Below are 22898 nucleotides of genomic sequence, written 5' to 3'. Positions count from 1 at the left end.
CTCTTTCACACTAAAATTTGAGAACCATTGCACAATAGGAGATGGTAGGGTGGGGTGAACTAATCCACATTTTTCTCAAATTTTTTCAGTGTAGCTAAGACCAGTGGAATCATTTTTAATGCCTTTGACTGCAGTAGGGAAATTTAGTAAAGGGGGAAAAGGTCATTAGTTAAAATTCTCTGAAAGGGTTTTAAAAAGAGACTTGGAATATCCAAACAATTAAATAAAAGCCTTTCTAAAGTCTGAGGTGACAAGTGGAATTAGTGTTAATAAAATCTAATCTTGATTTGAGTCAGATTTATGATGCCAGACAAGTTTCATTTTTATAGAGCTACTTGTATACTTAATAGTATAGGGACTCTTTGCTTAACCTAACAATACAATACATTGGTTTCCATACTATAGACTTGAGTCACAAATTTATTACTTTAAATTATGAGAGAGCATGTCACAACTATATTTGTGTTTGACTCCGATTATGTATGCAATTTATCTGATGTCTAGTCCTTGATCAGGGATGGTGGCAGTGCTTCATGAAAATTTGATCCATTTTACTGTTTCATGCCGTATTTTCCAAGAGCAGACTGTTATTAAATGTATTCTTTGGTAATAGATGAAGTCTGTAAGAGATGAGTCAACCAAAGGCAGAGTAACTTCCCTTTCAGGAAGACTTGCAAAATTGGATTTTATGACCAAGTCCGTGGGGCTTGGAACTTTCCATTTTGCATTTGCCTTGATGTGATCCTCATGGTCAAGAGCTGAGTTGTCTATGCATCTGGGCACAAACTTCTTTAAATAGACACAGGTTTATATTTCTGTTTCCCTTCTTGTAACTTTACTTCTTTTTAACAATTTAATTTAGGGTTTCTTTGCTGGTGTCACTGCTGCTAAGCTGGATCGGGAACTGCTGCCCTCACAGTGCCTACTGGGCACTATGTCCAACGACCTGAGAATTCTGTGCAGTGATTCATCCCTAGTGCTGAGTGAGTACCGGGACCAGCAGTTTAGTGGCAACAATAAGTATGAAAAATTATTGATGGAAAGGTCCACACTTTATGTGGGGAATCTTTCCTTTTATACAACTGAAGAGCAAATATTCGAGGTCTTTAGCAGATGCAGTGATGTCAAGGCTGTATTTATGGGCCTGGATAAAATAAAAAAAAATGACATGTGTTTTTTGTTTTATAGAATACCATAACAGAGCTGATGCCCAAAATGCCATGCGATTCCTAAATGGGACCCATTTAATGACTATATTATCTGCACAAATTGGGGTCTAGGCTTTAGAGAGGGCAGACAATATGATTGTGGCCCATCTGGGGGCCAGGTCAGAGATGAGTTTCGTGAAGACTTTGATACTGGTAGAGGAGGCTTTGGAAGACAGGCTCAGGCCTGTGGTAGGAGAGGAATCTGCTAGGGAAAAGCTTGCAGCTCTGACCCTTCAGTAAGTCTATTAAAGAACAACACCAGGTCAGCAAATAGCCCATTTCATAAGAAATTTAAATTATTGTACTTGCTTAGCAGAAACCTTTGTAATGTATTTTTCTCTTTGAAACATTATTAAATGGCACAAACAAGAACAAAAAAAATGTTCTTGTCTTAATTTTGAAGCTGATTGTCAAGATTATCAGTTTGACCATCAGGTGGTCAACAGGGAAGTGTTCTTCAGAAATAAATTAGATATGTGAGATATGAGTCAACCAAAGCACAACTTCCCTTTCAGGAAGACTTCAGTTGGATTTTATGACCATGTTCCTAGGGCCTACAATGATCAATTTTTTAGATTTTGCATAAAATAAAAAGTCAAATAATTAGAAATTTAAATAAAATCATCAAAAGAATACAAGCACATTTTCTAAACTATTAAAAAAACCTGGAAGAGTTTACGATGAAAGCAAAAATCATCCTGCCCCACCTCTTCCTACCCCAAGGCCTATTCCCTGGGCAATAACTTTCAATTATTTTAGCAGGTTTTTTCCTGGTAGTTTCCTCCATATTTCTAAATAACATGACTGCTTATATTATTTATTTTCATTTTAAATATCATCTACTGACTCTGCTTTTATAGATGAGGGTTTGGCTCACTCACACCCCCATTTGCACCCCTCTTCTCTCCATCTTCTCAATATACTTTATAACTCTTTACTCACCTTTTCTATTGTTACATAACATGGGTTAGGTTATGCTGTAATAACAAACAACCCCCAAAGCCTTAGTGGCTAGAAATCGCTAAACTCCATTCCTCACACTACATTTCCATTGCTGATTGCCTGGAGGCTCTGCTCCATGCCACGATCATTTTCCTTCTGGGGCCCAGAAAGCTTAGCCACTATCAGTAGTGTGAATTAGTTATGGCAATTCCCTCTCTCTTGCTGGTGATTGGCTTAGGAATCCAGGCTTAAGCCAATCAGAGGTTTACAATCCTGTGATGATCATTATTAATAAAGTCAGAGGTGCACAGTGACCAATGGGGACCCCAATAAAGACTGAAATGAAGGATTTTTAGTTTATGTTTGAAGGGGAAATTGTCTCTCTCCTTCCCACTGGATGTGAATAAATATGTGTACAGTGATTTCTATAAGCAGCCTTCTTACAACCATAGGAGAAACAAGCCCTAGGGTGAATTGGACTCTTTAGATAGTGAAAGAAGGACCAAAGAAACTGCTGAATCAACTAATCCTGTAGCACATACTACGTCTGGATGTCTTATTACGTGAGATGATACATTATTTTATCCTGTAAGCCAGCTTGTTAACATGCAGCTGAAAGCACTCTGATACCAAATACTTTTTCTTAATTTCATTCTTGTATAAAGGATTTAAGTTGCTCTCTCCTGTGCCCAAGCATACATCTCCAGGGTTTATGACATTTCATCTGGAAATTAGAGAAAATCACCTTCTTACTCCTGACTCCTTCACCCTGTGACCTGCAGTCATCCTCTCTGATCAGTAACATTCTTTCATGAATAAGGGAGGAAAGGGAATGTCAATTTTTATGGAGTGACTATTATGTGCTGGGCAATTTGCTAGAGGCTTTAAAACACAATTTCATTTACACTTAACAACTCTGTGCCCTTTTCATAGGTGAGAAAACTGAGGATCAGAGCTGTAAGGGCACTAATTAGCAAGTGAGAGAGCTGGGGTTCAAACCAAGAGAGTCTAGATCAAAGCTGGTGCCTTTAATCAGGGTACTCTATTCTCTCTTTCCGTTATCTTCAGTCAGGCCAGGAGGTCCGAATCTCTCCTTGAGGTTCCTTTTTTATCAGGAAATTATCCCACTGACTACATGATATCTGAGCTCTCTCTCTCTCAAGCAAGTTTCTCAAGTGTGTTCTCCTTTCTTCTTTGCTGTCCAAGCTCCACATCTAATGCCACCCAGCCATAGTTATCCTTATGCTCTGGGAGAAAGAGGAACACCTGACATGCATTTCTGGCTAATTTAGCTTACTCTGCATACAGCAATGGAGTTGACTAACTTTTTAGCATCTCCTGTTTGCAACTTCCCTAAAATAGAAAAAGAGATGTTTCAAGTCATGGGATTAAACTTTTGTTTTTAACACAGGATGTTTCTGGAGGAGTACCTTGGCATATCTCCCAACCGCTCCTCCTAGTGGGTGCCAACTTAGACTGCTCCCAAGGATGCCTTTAAGCATTTAACAATGTCTTATAAAGCATACTTTTGGTTAAGTAAAGAAACTTTCATACCGTATGGATAAAAAACTCCTCCAGCAGTTCTTACAGTATAACATGTTCTTCAAAATCATGCTGAATAAATCAATAGAATAAAGGGTAAAAATCACATGATCATCTCAATAGGTGCAGAAAAAAACATTTGAAAAAATTCAATACCCTTTTCATGACAAAAATGCTCAACAAAATAGGAATAGAACAGGACTTCCTCACTCTGATAAAGGGCATCTATGAAAACCCCACAGCTAACATACTCAGTGGTTAAAGACTGAAAGCTTTCCCCCTGAGATCAGGAACAATAGACTTTTATTCAATATTGTGCTGGAGGTTTTAAGCTAGGGTAATTAGGCAAAAAAAAAAAAAAAAAAAAGAAACAAAAGACATTCATATTGAAAAGTAAAATATATTTGCAAGTTGCATGATCTTATGTAGAGAAAATCCTAAGGAGTCCACAAAAAAGAGAAGTACTAGAGCTAATAGTTCAGAAAATTTGCAGGAGATAAAATCAATATACAAAAATCGATTGCACATCTATGAACTAGCAATAAAAAATCCAAAATGAAATTAAGAAAGCATTTCCATTTAAAATATCATCAAAAAGAATAAAATACTTAGGAAAAAATATCATATAAGAAGTGCCAAATTTATACTTCGAAAACTACAAAGCATTGTTGAAAGAAATTGAAGAAGACTTAAATAACTGGAAAGGTATCCCATGTTCATGAATTGAAAGACTTCTTAATATTATTAAGAGGACAATGGCTCCCAAACTGATCAACAGTTCCAATGCAATTCCTATCAAAATTCCAGCTGGCTTTTTTTTTTTGCAGAAATTGAAAAATTGATCCAAATGTCTACATGAAAATGTAATAGAATAACCAAAACAGTCTTGAAATAGAAGAACCAAGTTGGAAGACTCTCACTTCCTGATTTCAAAACTTACTACAAAGTTACAGTAAACAAGACAGTGTTGTACTGGCATAAGAATAGACATATAGATCAACGAAATAGAATTGAGAGTCCAGAAAGAAACTCTCACATTTATAGTCAAATTATTTTTGACAAGGGTACCAAGACAATTCATTGGGGGAAAGAATAGCCTTTAAAGTAAATGGTACTGGGACAACTTTAAATGAATATCCACATGCAAAAGTATAAAGTTGGACACCTACCACACACTATATACAAAAATTAATTCAAAATGGATTAAAGAACTCAAGATAAGAGCTAAAACTTTTAGAAGAAAACATAGACATAAATCAAGATCTTGAGTTAGGCAATGGTTTCTTAGATTTGACACCAAAACCACAAACAACCAAAGAAAAAATAGATGATTGGATATCATCAAAAATTTAGGGGGGAGGGGATGGCTCAAGTGGTGGAGCACCTGCTTAGCATGCACGAGGTCCTGGGTTCAATCCCTAGTACCTCCTCCAAAAATAAAAGTAAATGAATAAACCTAATTACCTCCCCCCCACAAAACAAATAAAACAAAGGAAAAAAAAGATTTCTGTTTAAAAAAATTTTTTAAACCTTTTGTATTTAAAAGGACACCACCAAGAAAGTACAAAGACAATCCACAGAATGGGAGAAACATTTTGTAAATCATGTATCTGATAAGAAACTTGTGTCTAGACTATTGAAAGAATTCTTAACAATTCAACAATTAAAAGACAAATAACCCAATTTAAAAAAGGGCAAAGGATTTGATTAGACATTTCTCCAAGAAGAGAAATGGTCAATAAGTACATGAAAAGATACTCAGCATTTTTAGCAATCAGGGAAATGCAAATCAAAACCAGAATGAGATACTGCTTTACAAACACTAGGATGATTATTACCAAAAAGTCAGATTCTAATAACAAACATTATTGATGATGTAGAGAAATTGGAACCCTCGTACATTGCTGAGGGGAACATAATGCAGTATGGCTGCTTTGGAAATAGTCTGGCAGTTCCTTGAAATGTTAAACAAAGGGTGGCCATATGACCCAGCAATTCTTTTCCTAGGTATATATCCAAGGGAACTGAAAACACATCCACACAAAAACTTGTACATAAATGTTCATAGCACCATAATTCATAAGAGCCAAAAAGTGGAAACAACTCAAACATCCATCTACTAATGAATTGATAAATAAAATGTGGTATATCCATATAATAAAATATTATTTGGCTATGAAAAGGCATGAAGTACTGATATATGCTATAATATGCATGAACTTAGAAAACATTATGCTAAGTGAGAGACACCAGTCAAAAAGGACCACAGATTGTATGATTCCACTATATGAAATGTCCACTGTAGGTAAATCAAAAGAGGCAGAAAGTAGGTTAATAGTTGCTAGGATCCAAGGAAGTGAGGGAGAATGATCTCTATTGGGTATGAAGGTTCTTTCTGGGGTGGTAAAAATGTTCTAAGTTGATTGTAATGATAGTTGCACAACTCAGTGAATATACTAAAAGCTTTAAATGGATGAATTGTATGGTATGTGACATATCTCAATAAAGCTGTTAAAAAAATCACACTGAATAAAAAGTTTGTTGGAGGTGGGCAGAGATAAGCAGAGGCAGGCTGCTTTATCTGTGTATCTCCTGGTAATACTGAAGGCTTCCTCAATTAAGAATTTCCTGCATAAGACTTACTTTCCCTACAATCCTACTTTCACCCCCAACCCACCTTCTTTCAATTTGTGTTCCTTCATGGGTTTTTCTATGGAGCTATCACCACCAACACCTTCCTTTGTGGGGAGGGGGGATTACATTTAGTCAGATATTTGGATTCTTTGCTGTATTCTGTTCTGGGGGAGCTGTCTCTTTGTCTGAATAAGGATAGGGCACTGGACCAATTTCTGATCTCAATCCAGAGATAACTGGAAAGGATATATAATGCTATCTTTAAATCACCTCTTCCCTGAAAGACACTTTCTCTGTTCTCTTGATGCTCTTGGATTTTTTTTTTTTTTGCAACTGGCCAATGAAATTTTTATCTTCACCATTTTTGACTTAAAAAAAAAAACTGGAACTTTAACTAGCTATCCACAGTGAGTGTAAATTGGACACAACATACAAAATAATGAGCTGAAAATGGCCTTATATCTCACCTCATGGGATCTCGAATCTCATCTCAAAAGATTCCTCCCAACTGCCTTATTGAGATAATCCATGCTTTTCCTCGTTTTATTAGACATATTCATTTGCCATTGGGCAGATACAATCTGCAGATAACTTATTCAAGTCTTACCAAGAAACCAGGAAAATGAAAAGGAGAGAAAACTGTTGAGTTATAAATTCTTTAATATGCTCATAGTAGATATCGAAGTATTCTGAGATAATGTGGTTTCACTTTTTTTTGTTTCACTATTTTTGAACTCATATTCATTAAATAGATCATTATTGAGTGCCTACTATATGCCAGCTACTCTGTGGGTTTTGAGAGTACAGCAATGAACAAAGTGGACAAAAATTCCTGCCTTCATGGACATTGTGTTCTAGAAGGAGGAGACAGGCAATAAGTAAGTACAATATATATGTTAGATGACGATAAGTTCTGTAGTGTTAAAATAAAAACACTGTTTAGGGAATGGGCAGGGTGGAATTGCAATTTAATATAGAGTGGCCAGGAAAGGCCTCACTGAGAAAGTGTCACTTGAGCAAAAATCTTTAAGAGCTGAAGGAGCGAGCCATTTGGATATTTGAGTGTGGAAGGGTGTATGACTGTAATAAGCCCTACCATGCAGTGTGCCCTTTTTGTAATGTGACTTTGCTGCTATTCCTATTGAGAAGTGGAGTTTCCCTCTTCTTCTTGAATCTGGGCTGGTCCTTTGACTTTCTTTGATTAGTAGAATTGGACAGGAATGATTAGTAAAACTGTCAATGCTAGGCCTTAAGAGCTCTTGCAGCTTCTGTTTTCACTGTCTTATAACACGGATGGTATATTGAGAAGTTCAAGCCCTCCAGCTGAAGAAACAGGTCACGAGGAGAATTAAGGGCCTCAGCTGACAGCGAGCACCAAGGCTCCTGTCTTGTGAGTGGGGTCATATTGGATCCTCCAGACCTAGTCAAGCTGCCCCATCCAACACCATGCGGAGCAGAGATGAGCCATCCCCATTTAGCTCTGCCCAAAGAGGAGACAGACAGAAAAGGTAAATAAATAGAATAATTATAAATTATAGTAAGTTCTACAAAGGAAACAAACAAGAGGTTAAGAAAGAGAATAACATAAGGGACCTATTTTATTTAGAAGGACTGGCCAGGGAAGGCATATCCAAGGAATTGACATTTGAGTTCAGACTTAAAGGATATAAAGGAATGGTGGTAAGAATATACTAGGCAGAGGGAAGAGCAAGTGCAAAGACCTTGTCTTGGGAGAAAGTTTAGTGTGCTTCAGGCACTTTTAAAAGAAGACCAGTAGGGCTAAAATAAGGGAGATGACTTCAGAGAAACAGACAGAGACGAGATTATATGAGGTTTTGCCAGTTAGTAAAGAATTTGTACATTTTTTTCCTAAGTGCACCAATGGGTTTTAAGAAGTGTAGTGACATGATCTTTCATTTTAAAAGGGTCAACTTTGCTGCTGTTGGAGAATGGATTAGAGGGGACAAGAATGCAAGTAGAGAAATTAGGTCATATTGCAATCCAGGCTACAGTTGAAAGTAGCCAGGTTAGAGTGATGACAATAAAGATAGAGAAGCATGACTAGCTTTAAGATATGTTTTGAAGATACAGCCTGCTGAAGAGTAAGATATGGAAGACAGGATAAGGGAAAAAGAAGAATCAAAGATGACATATGGATTTCTGGCTTAGGCGATAGATTTGATGGTGGTGCTTGCTACTGAAAGTAAGGAGATGCTTAGGGGAATCCAGGCTTCAGTTTTGAATTTATAAAGTGTGATCTATTGTGAGATATCTCTTTTTAAATGGTACTGGAGATTGAACCCAGGACTTCATGCATGCTAAGCATGTGCTCTGCCACTGAGCTATACCCACCCATGTGTGATATCTTTATATAGGTGTCAAGTGGACCACTGGAACTCAGAGGAGAGCTCTGATTGGGAGATTTAAATTTGGGGGCCATCAAAATTTAAAATAGTATTTAAATCTATGGGAATCGCTGAGATCACCCAGTGAGAGAATATAGAGTAAAAAGAGAAGAGGGAATAGGACAGATCACTGAAGAACATGAATATTTCAAAATAAGCTAAAAGAGGAGCGGATAGCAAAGCTGAATGAGTAGTGGATGAGCAGTTAGGAGGAAAACCACCAGAGTATGGTGTCAAGAAAGGTAAGAGCGAAGTGTATTTCAAACTGGAAAGAGTAGTCAAAAGTGCTGAATGCGGCTGAATGCGGCTGAAAGCGTGAGTGAAATGAGGACAGATAAGAGCCTATTAGATTTGGCAACATCTAGGTCATTGGTGACAAGATCTGTTTTTGTGGAATGGTAGAGGTGGGGGTCTGCTTGCAACAGATTGAGGATTGAATGGGAAGAGAGGAAGTGGAGACAGCATATGTAGAGAGCTCTATACGTGAATAGTTGGCTATAAAGGGAAATAGACAAATGGGATGGAAGTTGGAGGTGAATACATGATCAAGGGAGAGTGTCTATTTTTTTAAGGTCAGCAGTACTAGAGCAGGCTTGAACTCTGATGGAAATGATTCAAAGGAGAGGGAGAGATTGTTTATGCATAAGAGAAAGGCGATAACTGAAGGAGAAGATTTCTTGAATAAAAGGGCACAATGGAGGGACTGAATACTCTCTTGAGGTTTCATTTCATAAACTTAAAGTGAAACTAATCAGCTTGGTGATATGATACTCTACAACACTATTCAGCTGCTTGGGTTCAAGCTCCAAGAAGGTAGATGGCAGAATTCATTTGGGGTTGGAGTTTTGCCAGTAGAGTCAACAGAAATGGCCAAGGGAATTGAGTGTATTTGTAAGTATGAAACACAAAGTCAGGACTGGTTAAGGAATGAAACAAAGTCATGAGGGAAGCTGATAGATAGTGAGAAGGGTGATGCCCAGTGGGTTGGAGGTCTTGGAGAGGCTATGTATGTGAAAGTGTGTTTGCATGTGTGTCTGTGTGTGTGTGTTTGTGTGTGTGCGTGTGTTGGCAATGAAGGTAGGTGGCAGAGGAGTGAATGTTTCAAATTAAATGGCAGAGGTGATAGAATTTTTGTGATGATAAGGTCCAAGGTGTAACCATGGGAGTGGGTGGCTGAATTGGAGTGGAGGAGAAGATCATGGGAAATGAATAAATCAAGGAACTGAGAATCAGGTGGCCTATCCATGTGCATGCTGAAGCACTAACTTTGTGAAGGAGGCAAATTCATCTACAGAGTGTGAGTCAATCATTGTGTTTGCTCTTTTGCAAAGAAGCCAGTTTTTGTGTTTAGGTTTTAATTCCCCAGAACAACAGCTGGGCCCTCAACAATACTAGGTAACTCAACATTTCTCTGATTAGCTTCCTCTCCCATTCCTCAGAATAGTTATTTTGATTATATACTACTTACTTCTCACCTCGTGCTGTGTAAATGACTTTGCTTCCTACTCACAAAGAAAATAGGTCATCAGTAGGAAATTTCTCTCACCAATTCCTTACATACAAACTTACCTACATATGCACAGCTCCATATTTTCTTCCTTCTTAAGTGGGCATCTATCCATTCTCCTGTCTAAGGCTAATGTTCCATCAATGTGGAGCTCCACCAATGTGCCCCATGCCAACAATACCCCCTCTCTCCTGTATCTTTACCCTGTTTCTACTTGATGTTTCCCCTGAGGCTATAAACTGACACAAATCTGCCCCATCTATACAAGAGCAGCCGCTGCAACCACTACCACCACTGTCTTTCCTCTGGATTTGTTTCACAGGCAAACTTGTTGAAAGAAACTGAAAGTAAAGTAAAACTAGTTGAGAAGAAGTTGCTGTCTCCACTTCTTCATCTCAGAATCATTTCTTTTTTATCATTTAGCCTTTTATTTTGACATAATTTCAGACTTACAGAAAACTTGCAATAAGGGTAAAAAAATTAATTTTGCCCTTCACTCAGATTTTCCAAATGTTAACATTTTACCACATTTGCTTCCTCCTCTCCTCCACCTCCTCATTCTTCCTCTTCTTCTTCTTCTCTCTCTCTCTCCCCTCTCCTGCCTCTCTCTCTCCCTCCCCACTCTCTCTCACACACAAACACATGCAGAGATTTATTCTGGACCATTTGAGAGTAAGTTGCAGACATGATGCCATTTACCCTTAAATATTTCAGAGTGTATTTCCTCATAATAAGGACATTGGCTTACATAACTCAAGTACAATGATCAAAATTAGGAATTAATTAACATTGTACAGTATTAACAAATCTAATTCTTAATTTAGATTTTGCTGAATGCATGTCCCAATAGTGTTTTCTGTAGCAGAAGAAAATCTCGGTTCATGAGTAGTACTCAGCTTTCATGTCTCCTGGAATAGTTCTACAGTCCTCATGTTTCATGACATTGACAATTTTGAAGAGTACAGGCCAGCTATTTTGTAGAATGTCCTTCAATTTGAATGTACCTGAGTTTTCCTCAGGATTAGATTCAGATTATGTGCTTTTGGATTGGAGCATCACAGGAGGGCTGTGTCCTTAGTGGGTACATGGTGTTGATTTGTCTTGTTACTGGCCATATTAACTTTGACCACCTGATTCAGATCCTGTTTGCTGGGTTTCTCCACTGTAAAGTTACTCTTTTTTCCCTCTTATACTAATAGCTATCTAGTAAGGAGAGACTTTGAGACTACATAAGGATCTTTTTACTCCTTAAATTTTCATCCACTAGTTTTAGCATCCACTGATGCGTCTTTATAAGAAGGAGGAAAGAGGGCAGTTAGAGAAGGTGATGTGATGACAGAGGCAGAGACAGTGAAGGAGATGCTACAATACTATGCTGTTGGCTTTGAAAAGGAAGGAAGGGGCCATGAGCCAAAGGAATGCAGGCAGCCTCTGGAAGCTGGCAAAGACAAGCAAATGGATAATTCCCTAGAGCCTCCAGAAAGAACCAGCCCTGTTGACACCTTGACTTTAGCCCAGTGAGAATGATTTTAGATTTCTGACCTCTAAGAGTATAAGTAATACATTTGTATTGTTTTAAGCCACTAAGTTTGTGGCACTTTGATAACAAATACAATAGAAATAAAAATACAATACAACATCAATACAGTACAATAGCAATAGAAAACTAACTCACTTAGCTCCTTGATACCACATTATCCTGCTTTTCCTACCTCTCTGGCTGCTCCTCTTCCTTCCTTCCAGGGGTCTTTTCTTCTGCCACCCCTTAAATATTGATGTCCCCAGGGCTCTATCCTCCACCTATCTCTACCTTACTTTGCAGTCTCTTCCTAGCTAAACTTACCTGCTCTTATGATTCCAATGAGCACACTCATGATTTCCACATCTATGTATTCAGTCTCTCTTCCGAGCCCCTCATCCACACATGTATTTGTTCATTCAACAATTCTACCCGTTATTCCCTAGACTCCTCATTCTCAACATGTCCCCAAATGATCTCATTATTCTTCTCCCACTTTTCCCCATCCCCATTTCTCCCCAAAGTCTGCTTCTTTTTCTACATTCCTTATCCCAGACAGTGACACCACTGTCCCCAAGTACCCAGCCAGAAACCTGACTCTTTCTTCTCCTTCACTTATTTTGTCACCAAGTTCTAAATCTCTTTTATAGATGTGCTCTCCTTGTACCTCTTGCTTAATATATGGCAATGGTTTCTCAACAGCTCTTCTGCTTCAGTCTCAACCCCTTCGAATCCATCCTTCCGGCAGCTACCTGAGTAGTTTTTCTAAAATGCAAATTTCATCATGGTATTCCCCTATTGAAAACCACTCAAAGATTGCTCATAGCTTCTGAATAAGGTCCATATCCTTGGAATGTCATACAGATTCCTTTATGATCTGTCTTCAGACTGTCTTATCAGGCTCTTCTCTTCATTCTACTCCACACTCAACCTATGTGCCTACAATATTATCCATTTATTGAAGATACAATATTCCCTTTGGCTTCTGTGCCACTGAGCATATTGTGCCATCTTTTAAAAATGCCCTTCTTCCCCTGCACAACCTCTACTCTACTTTCAAGACTCATCTTTCCCTGACTACCCTTCTCACAACTCCGTTGCTTAGTAAGGTCCCATTCTACATGCTCTGTAGCAGCTTGTATTTATCACATCTCAGCGATTTATCACACTCTATTGTAACTGTCTCTTCACTTAGCTTTCCCCTACTAGACCGTGGACTCCTTGAGGACAAGGACTTAGTACACACTGAAGAAAAAAAAACCTCTAGTACAATAAGTTTGATTTCCATAAGGCACCAATGAAAACCAATCAAATTGTTTTGTAGTCACAGGCCTGTATCTTATTTTATTACATATGTATGCATTGATACTTCCTTGAAATAAAATATAAGATTTATATACATGGAGGTGGATATAACTGAGCAGTAGAGCACATGCTTAGCATACATGAGGTTATGGGCTCAATCTCCAGTACCTCAATTTTAAAAAAAGATTTATATATTGTCATGTATTTTGATATATTTACTAATCCTTTCATTCTGCCCATCTGGACTCCATTTTCAGTCCTTGAAGTTTATATTTCCTTAGAGGAAAACTTAAAGTCCCTTCTAAATGATGACCTTCAGTGAACAGGTAAGTAATTTTCCATAGTTATACGTAACTGAATTCTTCATATTCTGCAAGCTTATCAGGAATTAGAGACTCTAACAGTTGAAAAAGATTTTAGTGGATCTCATTTTCCAGTGCTCCCCAGCCCTGATAGCTCATCTGAGGGAGCCTGTAAATATACAGATTCTCATGCCCCACCCCAGACATACAATACAGTATAATCTGAAGTCAGTATTTCTAAAATTTTCCTCAATTAGTTCAGATGAGTAACCAGGGTTTAGAACCCTTGATTGGATCTAATCATCCTGCCAGTGTTTAAAAACCCTGGAGAGCATTTAGTATATAAAATTCTTCTCAAACTTTAATGTGGAATTTCTCTTGGTAAGTCTGGGTAGGGGGCATGAGATCATATATTTCTAGGTCACTCTTCTATGATAAGATGCTGCTGGTCCTTGGGCCACAATTTGAACAGCAGGGGCACTAAAAGCATACAACACTGGAGTCAGAGAAACCTGGGTTCAAATCCTACTCCTGCTACTTAGTAGTTGAGCAGCCTTGGGCAATTTACTTCACCTTTCTGATTCTCAGTTTCCTCCTTTATAAAATTGGTATGATAATACCTCATTGGGCTGTTGTGAAGATTTTTTTTAAGTACACAACTTGACATAGATATATTCTTTGGAAAATTCAAGCAATTCAAACAAATTGAGCTTTCTCTTCATCTTGATTATGCAGACACATTTGAAGAGAAAGCTTTACGATACTATGCCTTCCTATACAGAAATGTCACTTTTTATTTAAGTCTGTATGTGCCATAGTTAAATTAAATGAGATGATCCTTTAAAAGCACTCAGCATGATTTCTGGACATCTTAAGTGCTCAGTAACTGGTAGCTGGTAGCTTTTTTAAAAAATATTTCATTATGGAAAATTTCAGACACACACAAAGTAAAGAGAATAGTATAAGTGAATCTCTTTGTATCCATCACTCAGTTTCAACAATTGTCACCACATGGCCAATCATTTTATCTGTTCACCAACTCATGTTTCCTTCCTCTCAATTATTTTAAAGCAAATCCTAGACACCTGTATCATTTGCTGAGTAGCACTTCTGTGTGTATCTCTAAAAAACTTAAGGGCAATCCTCACTCCCCCTACAACTGTCTATCTCCCACTTTGTTTCATTATAACCATTATGCCATTATTTTCACTTAAAAATTTAGTACAAAATTTTTAATATGATCAAATATCTAATCAGCATTCAAATGTCTCCAATCATATGGTAAACAGTTTTTTGAAGTTGGCGTGTTCAAATCAGGATAAGAATGGAAGTTGTATTATTATTATTATTATTATTATTATTATTATTATTATTATTATTATTATTATTATTATTATATTATAATTATTATTTCTATCACACAAATCTGCATCCTGGGGAGATGAGGAGCTTGCCAGCTCCCACAGCAGCTCATTTTATTTTGCATATGTGTGACTATGAAGTTTCCATTCAATATAAAGAAGCATTTCTGTCTCCTTGTATCTTCCATCCCTTGGGTCTTAAATAGAACAAATCTGCTCCCTCTGCTCCATGACAGCCCATATTAGTTTCCTATGGCTTCTGTAACAAAGTGCCACAAGCCAGGTGGCTTAAAACAACAGAAATTTAAATCAAAGTGTTGACAGGGCTATGCTTCTTTTGAAAGCTCTAGGGGAGAATCCTTTCTTGCCCCTTCCTGCTTCTGGGGGCTCCTGTTCTTTGGCTCATGACAACGAAATTCCAATCTCTGCTTCCTTCACATGGCCATCTTCCCTCTGTGTCTGTGACCAAATTTCCTTTTGCGTACAAGGACGCCAGTCATATTGGATTAAGGGCCTACCCTATGCCAATATGCCTCATCTGAATGAGTTGCATCTGCAAAGACTCCATTCAAGACTAAGGTCACGTCCTAATGTTTAGGAATTTAACATATCTTTTGAGGGGGACATAATTCAACCCATAACACAGCCCTTTCAATATTTGAAGAAAACCATCAAATTCCTTCTAGTTTTCTTTTGTCCTGGTTAAACCTTCCCTCTTCCTTCATCCATTCCTGAGCTTTGGCTTAATTTTTTCCAAACTACTTCCCTTTATTGAATAATCCAATGAGCTCATTGATTGAAATATTGTTCAGGCATAGTTTGACCATGTGAAGAGACCCACACTACCTTGTCTGTGTTCCACATACTCTATATCACTGCAGCTTAAGTTTGAAGTAGTACATTTCCTCTACCTCTTCTCATCTCAGACTGAGTTATGTGTCCCTCTTCTGTTCTCTTGTTTTACCTCTATCATTGCACTTACCATGTAACAATTGTTTGTGTGAAAAGAATTAAGGATGTTATAAATCAACCCAATGAGCCAACAGTATGTTATGGCCAAAAAATAGTTGATTCATCAAACATTAACTGAATTCTTACTATGTGCCAGACACTGTACATGGTGTGATGGGTACAACTTTGAATAAAGCCTAGTCCTTGCCCTCAGGAAGCTCATAGTCTAATGAGGGGTATGGGTATGTGAACAGACAAGAAAAATACAACTGAACAAATGCTGTGATAGAAGCAGGGTACTTTGAAAGCACGGAAGAGGGACATGTAACCCAACCCAGGATGGGGCATGTTAAAAGAAGCCTTCTTTGAAGAGATGATACCTGAACTGAGTCTGAGAGGATGACAAAAAAGTCTGCCAGGCAAAGAAGGAGTGAGAGGCAGAAGGAATGGGCATCAAAGCAGAGGCTGCTGAGGGGAGGTGCCAAGATGGTGGAGTAGAGAGACTCACAGCTCTCTGTCTCCCACAAATACACCAAGAATTATATCTACAAACCCATTGAATTGCACAGAACACCTACGGAACTCTGGCAGAGTGTCTCTCCCTTCAAAATACAGGAGGATTCTCATGCAATCCGGTGTGTTATGATCAAAATAATCTTGAACTCAAGAGTCAGAAAAGCTAACAAAATTGTATTTTTAAAATTAAACTCTCTATATTATGAAATAAAACATTATTTCCCATAAAAAAGCAGAGGCTGCAGCATGAGCAAAGTCATAGAAGTGTTTAGAGAATTGCAAAGTTGCAAGTAGTTTGGTGGTGTTGTGACATTAGCTGTGAGTGAGGCAATGGCGGGAAATGAAACTGGCAAGTTTGAGGAGATTTACATGGCCATGACAAAGCTTGGACTCCATCTTGTAGGCAATGAGGTGTTACATGATCATATTTGCAATTTAAAAAGCTAATTCTGGTGGCTGTGTGAAGAGCTGGATAGGGTCAAAAGTGTATGCAGGGAGACCAACTAAGAGTTGGTTACCATGTGTGATGAGTTGAGAAATATTTGAGAAGGAAAATTGTCAAGATTAGGTCAGGGCTTAGCTATTGGGGGAGTGAGAGAGAGTAAGGAGGCAAAAATGGCTTTCAGGTTTCTGGTGTGGAGGTGACCGGGTGATGACATCAGTTTTGATAGGGAATGTAAGAAAAGGAATAGCTTTGAGGAGGAGATACTAAATTTGGTTTTGAACATGTTCAACTTGAGGTACCTGTGGGACTTTTTAGACTTGGAGTAAAGCTCTGGCCTGGAGATATAGATCTGGGTAGCAGCAGAACAAAGGTGAAAATGGAAACAATGGGAATGGATGGGACCATCTGGGTGAATTTGGAAGGTGGGAAGAACCAAAGACCAAGGATGAAATCCTGGTCAACACCTATGTGTTGGTGGAGGAGGAGGATCACGTGAAAGAACAAGTAAGAATAGTCATAGAGGTGTAAAGAGAAATAGGAAAGTGTGGTGTCAAGGAAACCACAAAAAAGAAAGAAAAGAACAGCAGCGTGAAATGACACTGAAAGATCTAGTAAAATCAGGGTTCCAGGAAAGAACTTATTTAATGCTTTGCTAAATCCAAAGAAATCCCCAATTCCATTTCCTTATTCTCCCTAATGATTAGCCTCATCAAATAAGGAAATCAAGTTAATTTCATTTATTCTTAGCGAAGATGTCTCCCTTTAATAATCTGAGTGTTCTAGAATTTTTACAAAGTGGAAAAATATTTATTGAGCACTTAACTTACACCAGACATTGTACTAGGCTCTGTTCTAGGCTCATCATTAGTAAAGCAGGCAGACAAAAATCCCTGCTTTCCTGGAGGTTATAAGTGAGATGCACTATAGCTATGATTCTGACTCCAATTCCAGTGAGTGTTGGGGTTTTACCCCATATCACCAAGCAATTTTCCCACACTACCTAGATGTCCTACAGTTCAATTCTGACAATATCCACCTGGACATAGTGTCAGATCGTACAGGTTAAGGGCTTGATTCTGCCAGACTGCTCCCTCCCTTAGAGGCTAATCACAAGACCAGATGTTACCTGTGCTTCTGACCCACTGGTTATAGATTGCTGGTACCAATGACCCCCTCCTTGAGTTTGGTTCGTTTGCTAGTGCAGCTCACAGAACTCAGAGAAACATTTTACTTACTAGATTACTGGTTTATTATAAAAAGATGTATTTTTAGGAACAGCTAGTAGGAAGAAATGCGTAGGGCAAGGTATGTGGTAAGGGAAACTGAGTTTCCAAGCCCTTTCTGAGTGCCCAATCTCCCAGCATCAACATGTATTCACCAACCTGGAAGTTCTCTGAATCCTGTCCTTTTGGATTTTTATGGAGTCTTCATTACATAGACATCATTGATTAAATCATTTGCCATTGGCTATTGATTCAACTTTCAACATCTCCCCTCCCTGAAGGTCCCCTGGCAACCAGCATCCTACTTTGGGTGTGGTCCAATATTCACCTCATTAACATAACAAAAAGTCACATTTTCCACTCTCCTCACTTAGGAAATTCCAGGAGTTTTAGGAGCTCTGTGCCAGGAACAGTAATAAAGACCAAATATATATTTTTTATTATAAATCACAAGATCACAGTAGCATAATGCTTATGAGCCTGGGTCTAAATCCTGGAATCACCACCTGCTAAACTATATGACTGTGTATAAATTACTTAATCTCTCAACCCTAGTTTCTTCGTCTATAAAATGGGGAGACTAAGGATTATTGCTGAGAGGTTATTATTAAGATTAAAAGAGCTAATACATGTAAAATGCTTTGAACAGTGTCAGGTGTATAATAAGAGCTCAATAAATGTTAGTTACTCTGTTGTGTGTGGTGGCGTGGGTACAAGCCAATAAACAAGAAAATATGAGTTAGTGATAGGTACAATGGAAATCATTAAAATCGGGAGATTTGAAAGAAAGTAAATACAGAATTACTTTAGATTGGATGATATATTCTGAGACAAGGAAGTTTGAGTTGAATTTGGAACAAAAAGGAATTAGCTGTGTTAAGAATCCTGACAAAGTACACTCCGGGTAGACCAACCATGGAGCTTGGGCCAAATCCGGCCCACAGCCTGTTTTTGTAAATAAAGTTTGATTCTTTACGCATTGTCTGTGGCTGCCTTTGCTTCAGAGCTGAGTAGTTGCAACAGGGACCATATGGCCCAAAAGCCTAAAATATTTATTGTTTGGCTCATTAGAGAAGAAGCTTGCCCACCCCTGCTCTAGGCAGAAGGAACAGCAAATACAAAAGCTCTAGGCAGGGATGAACTTGGGGGGTTCAAGGAACAGAAAGAAGTACTGAAATGGGTAAGAAGAAGAATGGTCTAAATCTTGCCTCAGATCGACATTAAGTCCACACTTGTCTGCAGTTTGCAGAATCCACCTTCTTTCCCCCTTTCAAAGCCGTTCATCTCCATCTCACTACCAGGTGGTACTGGTACTTCTCCCATGTGTACAGTTTCCCAAGGATCACTGACAGTGGTTCATCTATTGTACTCGCAGGTTCTCATTGCCTAGGGAGTAATTCATTCGGGCCAGAAGATCTGAACTTTTTTAGAACAGCACTTTTAACCCATCGCAGACCAGTGTCATCCTAACAGGTTGATACTAACAGAAAGCACTATCTCCAATCATTGCCTTATTGTAAACTTGAATCCTACTCGACCTCATTTCACTGATATTTTTGAGTTGGAATTTATTGTTGTGGATGTTAACTTTGATTAATATCCATCCTATATATTTACAGACATACATTTCTCTATCTGTATCTATTCATATTTATATGTATCTGTATCTGTCATAGTATTTCCAAAAATGCATTTTGAGAGATCCTGTGAGATATTAATAAGTGAGTAAAACATGAAAGTTCCATGGTCAAATATATTTGGAAAATGCTAAGCAAAGCTAAAATAGGTTTTATATTGGGCAGGAATTCTTTTTTTGTTTGTTTTTTTGGGGGGAGGTAACTAGGTTTACTTATTTATTATTTTCTTTTTGTTTAATAGAGATACTAGGGGATCGAACCCATGACCTCATGCATGCTAAGCATGTGCTCTACCACTGAGCTATACTCTCCCCTACTGGTAGGACTTCTTAAAGCCTTAATATGCTAATGTGTGCTGTGAGGCTCTGAGAGATTCAGTGTGTAACATTTCCTAAACTTACTTGATCAAATTCATTTTTCTGAGGACACCAGTTAATATCTTGAGGGACACTAGTTTTTCTCGGGTCTGTTTGAAAATTGCTGGCATATAGGCAGGTGAGGGACTGAGAAGTGTGTCTGGCCTCCCTGCATGAATCTGCTATAAATTTCTGCCAAGAGATCCTTTCCATGTGATATTGTCATTGCAGATTGAAGATTGGGGTAAATCTGTATCAGTGTGATGAAGGTCATCTCTGGACCGTGCTCTTTCCTGTTTCTTGCCATCCAGCCAGCAAATATTAGCACCTACTATGAGCTAGGTACTGTTCTAGGTATTGGAGATACACCAGTGATGGAGACAGACATGGTTCTTGCCCTCATGGGCTATATATGCCAGTGTGTGCATGTGCATGGCAGGGTATCCCCATATAATAAACACATATGGTAATTTTAGCTAATGATAAGTGCCCTGAAGGGTGTTATATTAGAGAATAATGTGAAGAAGTTATTTTAGATAGGGTAGGCAGTGAAGGCTTCTCCGAGTAGGTGATGTATTACCTGAGAGAAGGAACTAGACAGCCGGGTGAAGAGTGGAAGGAAGAGCATTCCAGCAGAGGGAGAGAATATGCAGAGCTTGTGGTTCAAGGGGTGTCAGAAGGCCAGTGTGTTTGGATTGTAGTGAGCAAGGGTGAGAGGGGAACAGGATGAAGCTGGAAAGGTAGACGGGGCCAGCTAAGGCCAACCAGGTCTGAGAGACCATGTCAAGGAATTTAAATTTTACAGTAATGGCCGGGAGGGGAGAAAGTAAGATGATCAGATTTCCGTTTTAAAAAGATCACTCTGGTGGCAGTACTGATTGCAAGGGGGCAAAAGTGGAAGACAGAAGACCAATATAAGACTTGATGTTGGATTAAACGTCGGATGGTGGGGAGAGGAGAGTGTCAAGGAGGACATCCCAGCATCTGGTTTAAGCAGTTGGGTGGTACCATTTACTGAGATGGGGAGAAGTAGAAACCAAAAGCTGTCTTTTGGTCCCATTAAGTTAGTGCTGTCTGTGAGGCAGCCAGGTGGAGATGTGAAATAGTTAGGGGGATATGCAAGTCTGGACTCAAGGGAGAGGGCCAAGCTGGAGCAATAAAGTGGGGACTGTACTTACAACTGCTGGACTAGAAGAGGCCACCCAGGAAATGAGTGTAGATGAAGAGAGCCAAGGACCGAGGCCAGGGGCACACTCACCTTCAGAGGTTGAAGAGCACTAGGAAGAAGCAATAGAGCCTGAGGAACAGGCAGTGAGATGGGAGAAAAACCTGGAGGATGTGACATCACAGAAGCCAGGCTCTAAGCGATCTGGTGCCTTGGTTAGGAAGGCATGGTCAGCAGGAGGGTTTAGGCTTGGGCCTAAAGACTAACGAAAACTCTAGGAAAATATTTACCAATGTACTCTAGATTTCAAACATACATGTTTATTGCAACAAACACAAGAATTCAGATAAATTACAAAATTAATATAAACAGTACCAAAATACAGATCAAAGGCAAATAGGACATACCAGCAGCCTGCCATTTCTCCATACTGGGAACATATTTATTTTGAACCACTGTCTCTTAAGCAGCTACACGGCTTGGTCCCAACTGGTTTTAGAACAATGTCCTATTGATGAACCCACGCCAAAGTCCTTTTCTTCTCCCCATCCTGTTAAGAGCCCCCTGGTTAGAAAAGCCTTCAGTCAACCTCTGGATTTCAGACAACTAGCTGCTTCTTTTGAGAGTAGTATGAAGGTTCCCTTCTGCAGAAGCAACAATTCTCTTGTGCAACAAAATCTCTCTTCTGCAATTTTTTCCTTCCGAAACAGACTGGGCTCTGTGCTTCTCTCTGTAGACAGTATCTGGAGCGTTCCCCCGCCTACCCCGCCACCCCCATTTGTAGTTAGAAAAAAAGAGCCCATGAGCTGTCCCTTTCATACTCTAGGACTGTGGTGTCATGAGTCTGCCTCAGATTAATTCAATTAAACACCTCAAACTGAATCTGTCAAACGTCTTTTTTTCCCCATGGGCCCGATTTATTTTGTTAATAGGATCAACACATGTTATATACAAGGGTAATCATTAAATAATTATAAACAAATAATTTCATCACATACTCCCAGCCGATTTTGCATCTCCTGCCAGATTCAAAACATTTACTTTAATACATTTACAGCGATAATTTGCATAAAACCCCTGAAAATGGGAGATATTTTCAAAGCAGCTGCTAAGGTGATGTGATTAGCAAAATCTCCCCAGCCCCCATCCCCACCCACACACACACACTATTAGTCATTCCTTTGAGTTAATACATTGAAGGCCTCTGTTAAAATTAAAACATTATCGACTAATAGAGAGACAAATGAAGTTATTAACATTTAGTTCAAATCAGTTGATTGAAATCATTAATCAGTAAAGTCCTTTGTGAAAGGGACCCAGAAGCAGTTTTAAGTTTTGAGAAGGGAAAAGGAAAGGTCCAGATTTTGGGCTGCTGCTTGGGGAGGAAGAGGGGGTTGGAGCATTCTGTATAGAGCTCCAGGAAGCCAGGAACTAGCTTGAAAGCACTGGAAGCTCAGGTGGAGGGGAGACTGCTAAAAAGTGAAGGAAAGGGAGGTTTCTAAAGGACGATAAAAGCCATTAAAAGCAAATCTCCTTTAAGTGACAGTTCTGCCAGGAGCTAGCTAGCTTGGTTCCAGTGTGTCCGTGATGAAAGTGATCACTTCTTCACATTATAGAAAATTTTCCAACTCTCTGTAGGGATCAAATCAAGTGAGGTTAAAGAATTCTCAGGGATCAATTGACTTCTGACTCAACTTTGGGTTTTTTGGAGACGAACTTTAAAAAAAATTTTTTAACTACAAAAGAAGTTCTCACTGTAGAATATTCAAACAGTTATAAAATATGTAGAATCAAACTGGAAAGATCCCCTTAACACCCACCATAATTCCAGGCTCACACTATTTACAGTGTGCTTCCAGGCACTAGTCTATGCATTTACT

The 22898-nt window shown here is 38.8% G+C and overlaps 1 protein-coding gene across 1 annotated transcript; it reads left to right on the top strand.

The window, feature by feature from the left end:
* Nucleotides 1–934: 934 nt before the first annotated feature.
* NCBP2L (nuclear cap binding protein subunit 2 like) lies at nucleotides 935–1417 on the top strand. Its single transcript, XM_014567283.2, is given in 3 exon segments — nucleotides 935–1165; nucleotides 1167–1239; nucleotides 1242–1417. Coding segments are annotated over 3 exon segments (480 nt in total).
* The last annotated feature ends 21481 nt before the right edge of the window (nucleotides 1418–22898 follow it).

Source organism: Camelus ferus, chromosome X, assembly GCF_009834535.1.
Source record: "Camelus ferus isolate YT-003-E chromosome X, BCGSAC_Cfer_1.0, whole genome shotgun sequence".
NCBI classification, from domain to species: Eukaryota; Metazoa; Chordata; class Mammalia; order Artiodactyla; family Camelidae; genus Camelus; species Camelus ferus.
Note: the sequence above shows the minus strand (reverse complement) of the source record. Positions and strands in the feature narration are given on the sequence as shown.